This window comes from Seriola aureovittata, chromosome 9 (assembly GCF_021018895.1).
Source record: "Seriola aureovittata isolate HTS-2021-v1 ecotype China chromosome 9, ASM2101889v1, whole genome shotgun sequence".
NCBI lineage: Eukaryota > Metazoa > Chordata > Actinopteri > Carangiformes > Carangidae > Seriola > Seriola aureovittata.
The window spans coordinates 23,677,610-23,695,421 of NC_079372.1; the positions used below are offsets into that span (position 1 = coordinate 23,677,610).

General features: G+C 41.7%; 1 protein-coding gene across 1 annotated transcript in view; it reads right to left on the minus strand.

The window, feature by feature from the left end:
- Positions 1-477: 477 nt before the first annotated feature.
- Positions 478-17,812, minus strand: part of plxna3 (plexin A3) — a 120,679-nt gene continuing 103,344 nt past the window's right edge. The window contains exons 26-38 of the mRNA XM_056384183.1: positions 17,398-17,553; positions 16,757-16,857; positions 16,313-16,379; positions 15,835-15,981; positions 15,189-15,348; positions 13,946-14,049; positions 12,956-13,052; positions 12,758-12,835; positions 11,491-11,603; positions 11,183-11,352; positions 10,836-11,048; positions 10,199-10,349; positions 478-9,336 (exon numbers count right to left, since the gene is read on the minus strand). Of these exons, the coding sequence (XP_056240158.1) occupies positions 9,241-9,336; positions 10,199-10,349; positions 10,836-11,048; positions 11,183-11,352; positions 11,491-11,603; positions 12,758-12,835; positions 12,956-13,052; positions 13,946-14,049; positions 15,189-15,348; positions 15,835-15,981; positions 16,313-16,379; positions 16,757-16,857; positions 17,398-17,553 (1,653 nt within the window). The 3' untranslated portion in view covers positions 478-9,240. The remainder of the gene's footprint in view (positions 9,337-10,198; positions 10,350-10,835; positions 11,049-11,182; positions 11,353-11,490; positions 11,604-12,757; positions 12,836-12,955; positions 13,053-13,945; positions 14,050-15,188; positions 15,349-15,834; positions 15,982-16,312; positions 16,380-16,756; positions 16,858-17,397; positions 17,554-17,812) is intronic.

Here is a 17,812-nt window from a genome sequence, read left to right on the forward strand (position 1 = left end):
TAATGAAAACCTGTGATAACGGCTCTTTTGTTGCTACTGCTGATAAGCTCAGCAAAGCCTGGATCATTGTTCTCCAGTAATTAGTCTGTACCCTTGCCAGCACAGCTGATGGCAGTGCGGCGGGAGACCAAACTTAAAGTCACCTTACAGAAAATCTTCTGGTGTATGAGGTGTCAGGAGGCTCAAATTCAGACATGAGCAGCTCGACGATTTACTACTTTTAGGAAGTTCAGTATTTTAGTTTAGGATTGTTAAACCAACATGATGAAGACATCACACCTCAGACTCTAAGAAACTGTTAATGCAATATTTTATCCTTTTTTTTTTACATTTTATATACTAAACAATTGGCAAATTAATCGATAATCAAACTAATAGTTAGCTCTAGCCCTGTTTTTAAGACTGATATTTGATATCTAAAGATATGTTCTCACGCAACTGAAGTGAGCAGATTATCAAATAAAAACACAGCAATACTTTTCCAACTTTTCCATTACACTTTAGTGAAATCACACAAATATACAAACTCAGCAGAAGGCAATGGCAATGGTATAAAAACTGACACAGGCTATTACATGAAGAAGATTCATCATCATCATCATCATTACATTTTAACTCAGCAAAAATAAAAAATAAAAACAAGGCAATGGCAAATGGTATCAAAAAATGGGCCCTGACTACATCCTGGAAAGCGCTGCATCAAGGCGACGTGTGTTTTCTGTGTTTTCAGTGAAACAAACAGTTTTTTCCAGGCAGAGTGAATGAACAGCGGCGCTGCGGAGCAGCAGGCGGCAGATCATGAGGCTCTGTTGGTGGAATGGGAGGATATGAGCGCTGTGATGTAACCATAGTGACGTCACTGATTGACAAACAACGGTAAATCAGCAATAGATGATCATTTTCGAGGTGTGTGTCAGGTGTTTGGATTTGAGTGAACTGTTGAAATTTTCATGAGCTGCTGGGAATTTAAAAAGTTTAGATAAGAGTTTAGAGACAAGCTGATGCAAAAAGGACCTGACGAAGGTCTGAGGACTGAAACACTGGGTTAATAAAGAGTTCAGGTGATAGACAGTATCCAGGAACCTTTGGGTTTCTTTTTCAACTATATTCATCTCTACCATTTATCATACATGATTTTTGGATAAATAAATACATTCTGGACGAATCTTGTATTAGTTAAGCAGTTGTGGTTCAGTGTTTTGTTCCCAACTGCTGCAGCCAGATTCTGATTTTACAGATCTGGATGTTTGTCTGGCTTAATTGATTAGTTTATTTAGATTTTCCATATTTAAAATGCTTCCTCAATGTAGCTCCACTGGATGCAGGATTTCCGTGGTGAATCTTGTAAACAACAGGAACAGTCAAACATTTCTCTGTTGAAAAAGGTAAAGAGGTCTTTAAGGACTCTATACCCAACCCAGGACCCAAGGCGGGCTGGCTCCAAATTACATATATCCAGACTAATCAGGTCTGGTTTTGCTGCAGATCTCTGTCTGATTCCTGAGTCATCACAATGATTGAGTCTAATTATCCTTGGATTGGTACTGACTGTCCCCAGGTCCCTGTCAGATCAGGGTCTCTACTTATTTGAAAATTAATTCATGCCTGTTTGGTTCAGGTTGGTTTTCCACAGGTCAGTTTCTGATCAGGTCCAAAATTCTGGACCTCTCTGGACCCCGAAGGATTTTGTTGACCCTTTTTGTTTCATAGGAGACTCAATGGAACGATTCATTAAATCCTGACCCTCACAGTTCCTTTACTGAACTCCGTGACATCTGTTTGTGGCATCACAGCGGACTCATCTGTGTTTACGATCCATCACGAAGCGACACGATCTGACACCTGGAGAACCTAAAACGCCGCCTGAATGAACAATCCCATCCTGAACTAAGACACAAGATCCAGTGTGAGCGGTGCTTCTCAACCGGTGGCTCGGGGACCCAAACTGGGAACAACTTGGTAAGATCTCCGAGTTTGGCGTTGTGTTTAAAATCCAGGACTTGGTTCAGAAAAGTGCTTACAGATACAGTTCATTTGAACATGGTGGATCCTGATCCCGCAGCAGCTGAGAAGCACCTGCTCAGAGTAATAATAATTATAATCATAGTAATAATAATCATATTATGGTACAATAAAGACATCTGACTCCCCGTTCAAGCTCAGTGGGGAGTCCAGTGATTCGCTGTTGCTATGGTACAATGAAGCCCGCTGGGATTCGCTGTCGGCTCGACTCGTCTGTCAGTCAACCAATCATCAGTCAGGAGTCTGCAGGGGTGGGAGGGGTTTAACGAGGGGGTGGTCATTCAACTCCCATTGATTTCAGATGGGAGATCAGTGCAACTCTGATTTGAATGGTGGAGTAGTGTCACTTTTAATTATGATTACTGAGGCTCCCATTGATTATTAATGGTAGCTGAAAATGTATCACTACAGTCACATAGGGACATTTGATTTATAATCAGCTCCCATTGGTATAAAACTGAATTTTTCAAATATCCCACTGGAAATCAATGGGGAATTGATCGATATCCTGTGGGCAACCTCCCATTGATTATAAATGGAAGTTGTAAGAATCTCCTTTTGGAGACAAGGAGCTACCATTGGTTTCAATTTACACCAATGGGTGATTGTGGTGATGACACCAATAGAACCATTGGTTTGAAATGGGATACAAATCCAAAATAAAATCCATTGTGAGAGTATTTTGGTTGCTATGATCACATTAAATAAACTTTGGTTTATTTCCAATGAGGAGAAAATCCATTTTATACCAATCGGAGATTAGATATTAGACCCATTGGTTTTCAACAGGAGAGTCCTGTTTCCCTGCTGTTTCTCTCCCTGCTCCCATCCAACTCCTGGAAAACATCGTCTGGATTAAGAGTCAGAAGAGTCGAAAGATTCGTACGACTTCTCCGACTGTTTGTTGAGTGAGTGAATTGAGTCTGATGGATGATTCTAATCAATTAAATCGATCGACCTGTCCACTGACTCCTCAGTTATCAGACAAATCAATGGATTCGAACATGGGCAGGACGGAAACGACCAACCCAGCTCCACTAAAGAGACACAGACTCATGTGGATTCAGCTGAAATATTTCAGTATTACGAGCAAGAATTGATCAATAAAAAAGGAAACGTACCTGTACACTTTGGTATAACAGGAAAACAAATCTTAACACAACCAAATTAAATGTTTTCAAGAGAACTGAGATAAATGCAACTAATAATTTTTCGGTCTTTGATGGTAAATGGTCGTTTCCAAGCCTGCACATTGGATATATTATGTATGAAAATGTGTGTGTGTATATGTGTGTGTGTCTGTGTGCAGTGACAGTCTAATGTTGAGCTCCTCTCTCTCTTTAATGCTGTACAAGATAATAAAATCACGTACATCCTCCCACAATAAATATAACTCATCATAAAAAATAAATTAAAAGTAAAAATAAAGTAAAAAATTATCAATAAATATCTCACTGCTGGAGAACGTTAAAAACTCTGAGCCATCTGTGTGTGTGTGTGTGTGTGTGTGTGTGTGTGTGTGTTTGTGTGTGTGTGTGTGGGCAGATGGATGGACACTGCAGCTAAAAACAAGGTAACAATCCAATCCCTGTTTTTTTTTTTTTTTGTTTGCTGTTCCAGTGTTCCAGGAATTAGACCAGGCCCTCCCACCGGCCTCTTCAGTTCCTGTTACATCCTCCCAACTGTGTGTGTGTTCGAAAGATGGATATGATGTTAAAATGTGTGTGTGTGTGTAAACAAGACAAACAAGCACTCACACACACACACACACACACACACACACACACACACACACACACACACACACACACACACACACGCTACTTGCTACCACGGTGTGAACACAACCGAGAATCGATTTGTTCGGGACAAATTTAAACTCTATTACTAAGGTTTCCATTTTCCCCCTGTCCTAATCCATCCTCCTCATCTTCCATTGTTTTCTGCTCTCCTCTTTCATTTTCCTCAAGCTCTCTATTAGTCCAGATCCAGGACCGTCCACGGCAGATATCAGAGGTAGCAAAACATTTTAGTCACTCAGGTATCACAAAATTAGTTACAGAAAGGAAGTGACCACTGGCGGCTGGAAGATGTAACATTACAGATTAGGGCCGGTTATTTTTTGCAATTTTTTTGATACTGTGAGATTATCGATTCAGATACCAAAGCAAACATGCTCTCAAATGCTCAATGTTGTCTAAACTACAGCAGCCATACAGAGAAAAAAATTATTTACTGATTTTTGTTCCCAAAAATATATTTGACTGAAAAAAACTGACTGCTGGTATTTTTTTGTCTTTATGTGCCTTTAATTTGCTCAAGTGAACCTGATGATTTATTACTTAACACTGTTTGTATTCTTTTAGTTCTTTCTGTGGTTAATTTTATGCTCGCCTGACTGATATATTCAGTTTTATTTCGACAGTCATCCACCGTGATCTGAAGTCCAACAGACCTGGATCTGGAGCCGCTCCTCTCCTCCTCTCTCTGCACGGGGAGCGATTCCACCTCCTCCTCCTCTGAGATCTTTCCTTCCTCGGCTGGTTTGATGGATGACGTTGTCTCCCTCTTTTTCTCCCTGATCAGTATTCTCCCTCTCTCCTCCCTCTCTCCTGCTTTCAGTATTCCAGTGGCGTGTCCATCCATCCCTCCCCCTCCTCCTCCTCTTCCTCCTGCTTCCTCTCACTTTAGCATACAAAAAGGGAACCTGACCTTCCTCTTTACAAAATGATCCTCTTGTGTTCTACTATAACGTTTCTCTTTTCTGTGTTTGAAGAACATAAGGTTTTCCTCGTCTTTTTCACCCTTTGGTATGATGGAACCTCTTCCTCCTCTTCCTTCTTCCTCCTCCTCCTCTTTGAACTGTGGAAATGTAATTTCTCCTCTTCCTCCTCCTTTTCCTCTCCTCTTCCTCACTTTTCAGCATGCAGTGGGGGTTTCCTTAACATTGTCTATGCATTATCCCTTTCCCTCCCTTTACATTCTCCTCTTCACCCTTCAGCATGTTGACAGAAACCTCTCCTCCTCTGAACCACCATCTCATCACACCGGCCAAAAGGTAAATTCTGACCAAAATGACAATGAGATGCTCAGTTTATTGCTTTTGACGACTTTGAGTTTACAGAGCAATCAATGTTTTTTTTTTTTCTCTAAAAGGAGACCGGAGATGCATCCAAGATTTCAGAAGTGATAATGATTCTGATCGGAAGATTTAAACGGTGCGACTGTAAAGAAAAAGATTTTTAATTGAGCTGCAGATACGATCCAAGGTTTAACGGTTGAGTTTCCACTGCAGCAGCAGTAAGAGCATCACACACACACACACACACACACACACACACACACACACACACACACACACACACACACACACAGGTTGGATCAACAGTGGTATTGGTATGGTAGTGGCTTCCCTCCCTGTTCTATAATTAATCATCTAAAAGGCAGTCTTTTATCAGGACCCTTCCTCCTCTTCCTCCCTCCCTCCCCCTCCTCCTCCTCCTCGTCTTCCTCACTTTGGTCCTTTTGGCCCCAAAGATTCAAACAACAGTGAAACAACATCTGGAAAGAAAAAAAGGTGCTTGAGAGCTTTATGGCGTTGCACAGAGCCAGCAGAGAGACGCTTCAACTGTGGTAGAACATTTTCAGACGACACACCGGCTTTTCTCCAGAGTCTTACAGACCTTATGGTTTTGTTTATGTGGAAATGCAAACCGTGCATACAAGCTGGTAAACTAGTCAATGTTTTAGAGTGTGTGAAATTCCGATTTCAACCAGTTGTGTATTATTTTTTTTTAATATAATGTACATGAGACTCAGTCTTCAGTTTGGGGATGTTTTTGTTTTCAGTTATTGCCATTAACCTGAACAAATGGAAATCTTGAAGCCCACCCAGGTGTGCGGTTTACAACTGTTTAAGAAACCATGTGTACAGGTTTGAAAGATATCTATGAATCTGTTTCCCTTTTTATATCAAAATCCCAGTGAGGTCAGTCTCACTTATGGCAATCAGTTTTGAGCTGCCACAAAGCTCTAAATGTAGGAGCTGTCGGTGAAAAGCCAAACAGAGGACAAAGCTTCTGTAGTTTGTTCTTGGCAGGGAAACAGAAAAACGGAGGAATGAGTGTCGACAGCTCTTTTAAATCCCACTAAAAGCTGTCAGTGGAATTCAAAAAGCCTATGAGGACTCAAAACTGCCTTAATGAGCATAAAGCAGTTTTAGTGTGTTTTTTCAAAAGGTCAGATAGTTTGTCAAATGTTAGAACAAGAATGGACCTATGAACAATATACAGGATATGATCCAGTTGTGCAAAGTGTAAATGTTCTGCCACAGAAAGAAGAGGTGTACGGGGGGATGAGGGGTGCAGCATTGCCATTTCAGAAACGTCCTCAACCTGACATTTAACCATCATTCATACAGAGAATTTAGAGCGTTACACGCTGCGTTCTTTTTTTTTTTTTGAGTTACAGTTGGTCGTAAGTCAGTCTGTGCATTTGTTTACCAGAATCGAGAAGGTTGGTGCTGTCAGGTGTGTTGGACTGTGCAAGTGCAGGTGGAGGTATGAGTCCACTGTCTGCACCTGATCATATTCTCACATTTTGAAGTTGTATAACTGAGACAGAGCCGGCAGTGTGAAAGCGCCCTCATTCATCTTTAGGATGTACAAGAGCGCATCAAGAGCTCATCAAAACAAAGATGCCATCCGAAGCAAACATGCAACAATTTAACCCCTCTAAGCACCGCCCAAACCTCCAGGCCGACCCTCCGTCGCACAAGAAAACTGTTCTGTTCAAACACTCACTTTGGCGAAAAAAAGTACCAAAAACGTCCAGTTAGTTTTTCTTCCTTCGACATACAGAGCCGAGATTTAGGTTCAGTTCCTTCAGTTTTCAAACAGAACACACTTGTTCAGTCCGGATAAATCCAGTTGGATCTGGTTTAGTCCAGTCTGGTGTGACGGTGTGAGGATGGGTTTGATTTGGTCTCGGCCTGATCCATCGCTCCGTCTCCTGGCTCTCTCTCTTTCTCCAGACTCTGATGTAGCATAACGTTCAGCTTTATACAAGTTCCGCTCCGTAAAATCCATACTGTCACATCCACAAAGTTCTTATTACATGTTAACATTTCAATATTTCTTTTTTTCCTTTCTTTTTGTATTCTTTTTTAGCTTTTATACTTTATCATCATTATTATTATTATCTTTCTTTTTTTGTTGTTTACAATTATGGCCACAAGTCTTAAGAGTTCTTAAGTCCGGTCCGGTTAAAACTCCATCTTGGGTTGTTTTTTATCCGGTTTGGTCCAAGTCCGGTCCAGTTCTGACATGATCCGGTCCGGTCTTTACATGGCACTGGGCTTGTAGCTCTGCACAGTATTTCCCCCTGGGCACGGTTAGCATGGCGCTGTAAAGCATGGCTGTATGTGGGTGTATGTGCAAGGTCCGACGATAATGCGATCTGCAACCAACCCGTGTCAAAGTTCACCGACTGGTGCTGAATCCAGAACCCCGTTTTCCAGGTTGTTCTGGTCCTGAAAAATGCAGATCGGTTCTTTGCTTTCGAAATCAACCTGCTTATTTACAGACCTTGCCTGTGTGTCTGTGCTGGAATGTATTCAAAACGTAACTCTGTATTTGTTTCTATTCAATTCTACTTAATTCTTCATAATTCTGGTGAAATCCACAGTCTTGATTGGTCGGGCAGTACATTACTAAAGAGTCTTCCTGGCCAATAGAATGACCAGAGGCCAGCATGACTGACCAATGAAGGGGCAGGGTTGAGGGGGGGAGAAATAAAAAGTGGGGTGAAAAGTAAACGAGGAAAAAAAGGGAGAATAGAGAAGGAGAGGAAATGAAGAAACAGGTCAAGGAAGAGTAGAAGGTGAAATTCTCGAGTTTTGAGGATGGAAGGAAAAGAAAACAAGATGGTGGGAGGAAAGGACGGGTTAATGGACACAGGTACTGGTCGGTCGGTAGGCATTGGGCTCAGTGTGCTGTGGTACAGAGTGATTGTCCAGAGAAAAAACATTGAGTGGTTATTTAAAACAGCAACTTAGAAACTTTTAGATCCTGACGGACTTGGCAGAACAGTCCAAGGTCAAGTCAAATTGTCTCGGCTCATAGAGTCCTTATTTCCTTATCTCCAAAGATGAATTCCTGTTGTTTTCCACCGGGATTCCACATTTTTTTGAGACTAAGCAGTGATTTAAAGGTCATCAGTTTTTGGAACATCAGTCTATTTGCTTCCTTCTCCTTCATTAAAGCTTGAGACAACCTTACGAATCCTTCGCAAACAAGTTCAAGGTTGGGTCAGATTTTCCAAATGACAACTTGACTTTGACGGTTTCTTCCTTAAAGCTTGACTTGATCCCCTTACAGTGAATCCGGATTGTTCCAGACAAGGCTACAGATTTCAAGGTGAGGACAAAGAGTCCAAGGTAACGACATCAGTAAGAGGCCTCAAACTTCTGCAGTAAGCCTTTACATTCGTCAGGCCTACGATGAGGTCTTTAAAGTAAGGTCAAGTCTGTTGTGACTTTCTGATCATTAGCTTAGTTTCTTACTTTTGCAGACCAGACCAAGTATTTTAAGGTTGAAGTTCGTAGTTTTGATGAAAACTTGACTTGACCTTTTGCTGTTCAACCTTGCATCCAGACAGCTCCAAAACCAGGCCGGGTATCCTGAAGTCAGGTCTATTAGTCCTAACATCGTATCCCTTGTTTGGTGAAACCTGACTCAGTCTTCAGCCTAGTGTCCAGGTTTTTTCCACAGCAGCGCCCCCTCACTTTGATCCCTGCTTACACCTGCAGTAAATTTAAATCCAAATCCAAACCGTCAGATGCATCTAGGTTTGTTTTTTGACCCAAAATGACTTCATTCCACATTGAAGTCATGTTGTAAATGTATCCAAATCGGTTTGGAAACTGATTTTCTGCCCCAAAACCCACCGAACGGAGGTAGTTGGGGTCCCAGCCAGCCAGTTAGTCAGTCTTCAAATCAATCAATCGATCAAATGACAAATAAATTACTGATGGATTGATTGCTTAAGGGCCGGAGCTGTGGCGGTCAGTTCGGTCCAACACGGAGCAGATCAGCTGACTGTTCAAACAGTTCAGAAAAACAAAATGCCCTCACTTCCCCCTCCCCAATTCTTACTCCCCATCCCCCCAACGATCCATCAGTCCATCGTTCCATCAGTCCATACGTCCTTCCCCTCCTCTCAGCTGCTCCCAGACATCAGGTTGATGGCTTGCTCCAGTTTGTGCCTCAGTTTGTGTTTGCGACAATAACCATCCCGGTCCAATGCTGTCAGGATCTGCAGAGAAAGACATAAGAAATTATACCAGAACCTACAAAGAAAATAACAAGGTTGATGAACCCTTGGTGTAAGTTCAACATCAGATTGAAGGCAACACTCTCAATTTACTGGGATATTCCAACCCTCACCCATGGTGATGAGCTCTCTGTAGTGACAATGAGATTGCTTATACAGGCATCTGAAATGAGTTTCCTTTTCCAGGGTGTCTGGGCTGACTCTTAAAAATAGGGTAAGGAACTCAGACATCCAGTAGGAACTCGAAGTACAACCGATGATCAGGATGACTCCTGGACGTCTCCCTGTAGAGGTCTGAGTCTGCCCCTGGGTCTCCTATCAGTTGGACTTGCCTGTCCAACTGATAGGAGCCCCAGGGGCAGACTCAGAAAACACTGGAAGGATTATATCTCATCTGGCCTACGAATGCGTTAGGATCCCCCAGGAAAAACTGAAGGACGTAGCTGGAACATATGGGCTATTTTGCTTAGCCTGCTGCCACTATGATCTGGACCCAGATAAGCAACAACAACTGCATGGCTGAATGAACATCTTCGTGGCTTTCGGATGGACTGCCAGGATGTTTGGTGCAAACATTCCTGTTCCCCTCAGGAACATGAGGGGGAAGAAATATCTCGCTCCAACCTACTGTTGGCAGTAAATCTATTTTAATCATCTCAGATGAACTGATGTAATCGCTATCAATACACATTTATTTGAATAACGTCTATGTTGTGGTTTCCCTCTGTGCTGACTGCAGGCATTTTGCTGTGGTCATTTAGTTATGTGCGACAGGTGAAACACACCTGGATACCTGAGACACAGCGACTGTCTAAAATCAAAGATGACACCCAGCCCTGCTCACCTCTTCCTTGTACTTGTTGATGTAGAAGTAGAGCTCACTGAGCGCACTCAGTGTGTTGAACTCATTGCCATGGAGACGGGACTGCTCGACCAGATAAGCGTCCATGTCCTGATCGCTGATGCTGGGCATCTTCGCAATATCCCTGTAATACCTGCGGGAGACACACACACACACACACACACACACACACACACACACACACACACACACACACACACACACACACACACACACACACACACAGACACAGTTGTGTATAACTTCACACTTTAATAACTGTATCAACAAGTTAATGTGTTGTTTTACGGTTAATTTATCCAGATAATTACCTAAGTCTCTGATACTAATTGTGTAATTTTTTTAACAGGCAATTGCCTTATAAGTCGTCAACACTAATTAATAAGATAAATGTCATATTACATAGCGGTATACAAACATTGAATAAAGTAATTGTCTTGCCTCCTCTGATTTTGTTAGGGGGTTATTTGTAACACCAAAGAGCCTCTCTGATAACTTGATTTACTTTTATCTTAACAGATTTTAGATCATTTATCTGGACGAGTGGTTGTCAAGAAAATCTTAATACAGACAGATTCCTCAATTTAGCGTTGGATTAGCTGGTTAGCATGTTAGCTACCTTTCCACCCAGCTCTTGTAGTTTGGGATGTCTTTAGCGTAGAGCAGCTTGTTGGATGGCGAGTCTTTGCCGAGTCGGTGTTCGGACGTCGAGCAAGAGTCCATGAAGGTCTGAGCGACGACCGACAGACAGGCGTCAGTGATGCTGCTCTTATGGATGTCGAACACAAACTGAGGATTTTTAATGACGTTGACCCAGAACCTAAGAGGAAGGCTGCACACACACACACACACACACACACACACACACACACACACACAGTAAACATCAGATTAGATTACATTAAAGCGTCTCTCTGAGCCACTCTTTTGACTAAAGTCATTGCTGTCGTTTGGTTTTTCTCTCACCAGTTGCTCTTCCAGGTGTGTCGGACGTCCGGGTCGCTGATCTGTCGTTTGTCGGCCTGCTCGTCTAAGAAGTCGAACATGTACTTGATAGCCAATGGGAGCGCAGAGCCGCGGTGGGCGGTGCTAAACACCGTCTCGAACAGGTCGTCCACAAACTTCTGCAGTGTCCCCTGGTGGTGAGAGAAGCAAGACATGGTGTTAAATATTTAAATGGAAATTTTAATAAATACACTAATTACAAAATAAATGTCAAATTTGTGCTTGTGAAAGATTTTTGCAGCGTTAGTTTGTGTGTCTGTGTGTGTTACCTTGGTCGCCAGCAGTCTGGTCAGGTAGATTTCAGAAACCATCTTGCTGCCTCTGTCTCCTTCTCTCTGGTCGCTGTGCTCATGATTCTTCACCAGGTGCCACAGTTTAGTTCCTGAAAACACAAAAACACACATACATGAACACTTGAGTCCACACAGTCCAGCACAGACTAGGAACAGAGGTGGAGGAAGTATCCAGACCCTTTACCAATGTAATAGAATTAATACGCCATTAAAAAAAAAAAAAAAAGTTAAAGTCCTGCTTTGAAAATGTTACTTAAGTGAAAGTGTGTAAATATAATCAACATAATGAACTTAAAGTATAAAAAGTAAAAGGATGCATGATGCATTAATATGTGAGCAGCGTTTTACTGCTGGAGTTGGTTGAGGTGGAGTTAGTTTTAACTCTTTTATGAAAGGCTGCAGCTAATGAAAATTTTCATTTCGGATTAATCTGCTGATATTTTCCTAATCATTTGATGAAATGTTTTTCATGTTTTACATTAAAATGACAAAAATAAAAAAAAAATGATCACAGTAGTTGCTAGTTAGTTTTACTGTCAGTGAACCAATCGATCCATGGTTTCAGCTCCAGTTGTATTTACTGTTGGGTCATTTAGTTCATAACAAAGCATCATATTTTATAAGCTCTTCATATGTTTTAATAATCATATGTTCAGTAACTTAGTAACAAAAGCTGTGAGATAAATGAAATGGAACAGAAGTAGAAAGTGGCACTACTCGAGTAAAAGTAGTTAATGTCCACCGCTTCTGCACAATCCCACCAACAGTGAGCCCGGGTACAGAGGAGAACTGGTGCAGGCACAAGGGGGGGGGGGGGGGGGGGGTCACAGCAAATACTCATCTGATTCAGGTTTTTACTCTTTACTGCTCTTTGGATGAAGTTCACTGAGAAATAAAAACTATTCAGGGTTTTATTTTTAAAATATCCTCGCTTTACTTTTAAAGCCCAACACTTTTACAAAGGACTGTATAGCTGTGACCCAATTCAATGGAAAGAGTGGGCACAGCTAGTGATGCACAGCAAAAATCCTCCATAGACCAGACTGTCTCATTTTGGCTACGGAGGCTACGAAGGGCCACAGTTTCATAGACATAGACATAGATATGTGGTTCATTTTTGGTGGGTTCAGTGTACACAAAATCCCTCTGTCCACAGAGGTAGATATAAACTGAATGTCTGTGTGTACACACCACTACACCTCTACTACAACTACTGCTACTGCTGCTGCTGCTGCTGCAGTACCTGTCTCCTGGTCCGGGGTGATCATCGGAGCTCTGGATCTCAGACTGTCAGGACTGCTGGATGTTCGGAGTAACGACTCTGAAGACACAAGAGAAAAATGAGTTACCTGCTCTGGTTAGTGATAAGGTAATGTGTGTGTGTGTGTGTGTGTGTGTGTGTGTGTGTGTGGTTGAGTGAGTGAATGTGTGTGCGTTGTACCGTATCTGCTCAGTGATCTGGTGAAGGTGAAGGAGTTGGCGATGTTGTAGGCAGAAACCTGCTTCTGGACCAGCGCCACCAGAGAGCCATCTGTTACCTAGCAACACAGAGAAACACATCAATCAATCAGCCAATCGCTCCATCAATCAGCTGACTAATTATCCATTCAGTCAGCAAACTCGGTCGATTCTTATCCTGGCCACGATCTGGATGCACTCCACTGTGTCACTGTGGGAACTGATAAAAGAGCAGAACTTTGGGACTGAGGCTGGGCAGTCCTCCTCTGGTCTGCATTCAGAGAGCGACCACGCTCTTCAGTCTGTGTCTGGAGCTGCAGTAAAACACACTGACTCACAGGAGTTAAGACACACTGACACAGCACTTGGTTGACTTTTGATGTAATTTGGGATAAAGTTGATTTTCCCTTCTAAGATTTAAACTTTTACACAAAATAAAAATCAATAGTATTTCAGAAACAAAAACTGTCCTGATGTTTATGTATGATAAAAACTGGACCAATGAGTCCTGGAGTGAAAGATTCAGATTCTGCTCTTTTCAGTTCAGGAGGTTCAGGAAGTAGCAAAGTCAAGTGGTGTATACAGCTGTGTGTGTGAACATCTGGACGCCTCTGATAAAAGAATTGAATCCAGTCTCTGCAGCAAACACATTGAAATGAGTCTTTCTTCAAACATTCATGTTCTGTTATTTTTTTATCCCATGAAGTTAAATAACAGGAAAAATTAAAAACATTTATTTATAAATGTGAAGCGATTATTTCAGACATTTATTCTCTAATGTTCAAAATCCTAAAACCATCATTTATATTTTCTAAACTTTCAACCTTTTTGTGGACGTGTTCACTTTATTCTCTTTCTTAGCTCACAGCGAAACCAAAATCAGACTTGCCATGGTGAAAGTAACAAATACAGGGTGTGTGTGTGTGTGTGTGTGTGTGTGTGTGTGTGTGTGTGTGTGTGTGTGTGTGTGTACCTGGTAGTGTGCCAGTGTGTTCAGTCTCTTCCAGTCACTCTCTATCTTTGTTGTCACATCTTCGTCCTGCAGGATGATCCTGGTCAGTCGACCCTGACGCCACTCTGACAACACACACACACACACACACACACACACACACACACACACACACACACACACACACACACACACACACACACAGTTACACATAAATACGCAAACACACAGTGATTTGTTGTCACTCCTCAGTTTTACACCATCACAGAAGAGAAACTCTGGGTGTTTGACAGTGTTTCAGATTTTTCTGACATGAGACAGTTGCTGAGAACAAAGACACCACACTGGAGGTCAAAGGTCAGTGTGGACTGAACAGATTCATTTGCTGATGAGTGGATATTTTACAGTTAATGATCATGGAAGCACAGGTCTGCTGAGATTCAACAGTCTATAGAGGGTTTCTGCAGTACTGACCAGGTTAAGACACTATCACTTCATTATAACACTTATCCTCTCACATAGAGTGAAATGCACCAGTGTGATGATCACAGAAAGATCCCAGTAAAAACCATTTGTGTTGGTTGGGACTAAAATTATTTACCAAGTTCACTAATTTGTTTACATATATATTTGTATCACATTTTGTTATTATGTCCAAACTGTATATACCCATAATCCCTTGTAATCTAAGTAATCATTAAACATGACCTCGATAAGCATCCAGAAATGGACGGATGAATAAATGGATGGATTAACTTATTAAAAAATAAATATTTTAAGGTCCATGTATAAACTCGGTCAGAGCACCAGGCAGTTTACAATAACCTGCCAGAAAGAAGCATGAATGAGCTGTGAAATGGTTTGTCCAGGTAAACTACGCTTCTTCTCCTTTCTTATTGTTGAGGTTAAATTAAATTTACATTAATCTAAATTCAAGTTGCAGTTAATGCAAAATGACTCTGAGGTCCTTAGAGGACAAAAATTATTTTCCACTTTCACAGAGTTAATTTTTTTTAACCAACATCAGTCCTGATCAGAACGATTTTCATTTTCAGGATTTTAACCCTTTAAATCCCCTTTAAAGTTATTTACATAATGTCACTGTTAGTTTTTATGAATCATCTTCCATTTAGTGAATGACAAGTGGAATTTCTTTTTGATTATCAGAGTGTGGGATATGCCAATGATTAGCATCAGTAATATAATTATATATTACATAATAGTGTTTAAGATTAAGTGATGTGTCTGTGATGTGACCAGTTACCGAGGTCCATGTCGTCGGCCTGCGGTCTCTGTGAGAACGGGATTCCTTTGTAGACGGCGTCCAGCAATTTGTCTTTGACCTGAGTCACCGTGTCACAGTTCAACACCTTCACCGGCACCTCTGTTCCCGCCTCGCCCTCCGGAGGAATACACATCAGAGTCTGAGAGAGAGGGAGGGGGAGAGAGTGGGAGGATAGAGTCATCTGTTTGAGCCAAACTTTATTATATGTGTGTTTGTGTGTGTGTGTTTTTGCCACATTGTCGCCACAGAGAGGAAGATATCGTTATCAACCGGCTGTTAAATTGGATATTTTTAACCACCACGCGCACGCACACACGCACACACACACAGAGCACATCCTACTTTCTGTTTTTTACTCTGCTGTAGCATCTTATGTAAGGCAGAAAATATATTATGATATAATGACTTAATAATATCATGATTTAATATCATCGTGTTCCTACACGTTGTCTGTCTGGGGGCCCCTGAAGGGCCCCTGGATCTTGATTGTGCTTCGCCATCAGAAATAACCTTTTAACTGTGGAGCCACACACTAAAATCTGAGATCTGTTTTCTGCCATCATTAAGAGCTGAAACTATCAGTGTACTATTAGTGTCACAGTGTGTGTGTGTGTGTGTGTGTTACCAGCTGCTTGTAGTCGATCTGCTGTCTGATGAGCTTGTCTTCGCTCAGAGAGTAGCGAGCTTCTCCTGTGATGGCGTCGATGGGTCCTTTCTCCATCTGCTGCTTGATGGCGCAGTAGAGCATAAAGAGGGGCTCACCGGCACACTCCTGACAGACAGACAGACAGACAGACAGACAGACAGACAGACAGACAGACAGACCTTCATTAACACACTTTAATCCTGAAAACTCATCAGCAGCAGGATTTCATCAATCCCCATCATTTCTATGAATAAATCAACTGCAGCTCTGATCTGATTGGTCACGGTCAGACTGGAGAGGCAGAGCTTAACGAGGTCCATTAGGGACAGGAAGAAGGAAGAAGGGAAGGGAGCAAGGAAAAGAGGAGGGAAGAGAACAAGGAGTGAGTAAGAGCAAGAGGAGAAGGAAAGGAGGGGAGGGAAGAGTTGAAGGAATGAGGACGGATGTGATAGGTCACCTTGAGGAATCGATGCAGCAGGAAGGTGAACCAGTTCGTCAGCATCTTCTCAGCCACAGACTCCGTCCTGAACACACAGAGGTCAAAGGTCAGCTCAGCTGTTTGAACCACAATCCAAGATATTTTATTCACAAAGGTCAATATGTTTCCATTGATACAACAGCAGCAGAGGGAGAAGTACAGAGATCTCAAGTAAAAGTACCGTCACTACAAGTTCAAGTGCTGCATTCAGAATCTTAGTGAAGTAAATGTATTGGCAACAAGATACACTGAAAGTACCAACAGATAAAGTTCTCATTATGCAGAAGGGCCCACATTAGAAAAATGTAGATTATATTATTGGATTATAATGCCATAAAGCATCAGTTGCTGCAGCAGTTTGTCTGTTATTAACTGAGCTGCTGGTTTGAGTTGATGTTTACAGACTGGAGCTGGAGCACTGACCTCCTCAGCAGCAGTTTGGGATGGTTCCTGTTCTCCAGGTTCTTCTCGATCAGGTCGGCGAGCAGCTGTTTCAACACCACTGTAGCATATTCCATACGACCCTGAAGAGACACAGTCAGGACCTGTTTATCTGCTGGTAACCAGTTATCAACAGGTATCAACAGCTAGAAAACATAAATCAAACTATTATTCTGTTATTAACAGCTACAAAATATCTACTAACCAATTATTGACAAGTTTTAACAGAAAAACAACATCTGTTAAAAAGGTTATAAGTACATATATTGATATATCAGTGGCTACTAAACTTCTATTAACTAGTTATAAATGTATAATAACTCTTACAAAATGTCCATTAAAAGTTAAGAGATTTATGAATATAACACATTTACTAACATCTAATAAAGAGTTATTGACAATTTTTAACAGTTATAAAAACATCATTATTGACAGATATTAGCACAAATTAACAATTCGATGCCTCAGAGAAATGTATAATATTAACAGATACATCATCTACTAATCCAGCTAATACCGACTGTCAACAGCCACAGATCATCGAATAACATCTGTTTGTAATTAGATGAATGATTATCCAAGTATTAATGGGCCTTGCAGCCATGGCTAGCAGCCTCAGGTACCTGCAGAGCGGCCATCAGCAGCGAGGCAACGTTCCCTCTGTCCCTCATGGAGAACGACCTCTGAGCCTCCAGAGTGTGGATGAAGGTCAGAAGGAACATCTTGTTGTTCAGCAGCTGACTGAAGAGACGCAGAGCTTTCTCCACGTTAGCTGGAGACTGAAACACACACACACACACATATATTTTACTTATAGTACCGAAGACCTGATGGAACCTGACTGTGTACAAGGGAACCAGATTGAAGGAGATTCAGGTTCTGGTCCTGTGAACAATAATAAACCAGCAGCATCAGGAACTTTCTCCTATGGACGAATTTTAACTGAGAAACTCACATATTTTTAACGAAGCCGGTTAGTGCAACATCAGTTTGCCTTTGACTCAGATTCATTCAATTAACACTGGAAACTAACAGATG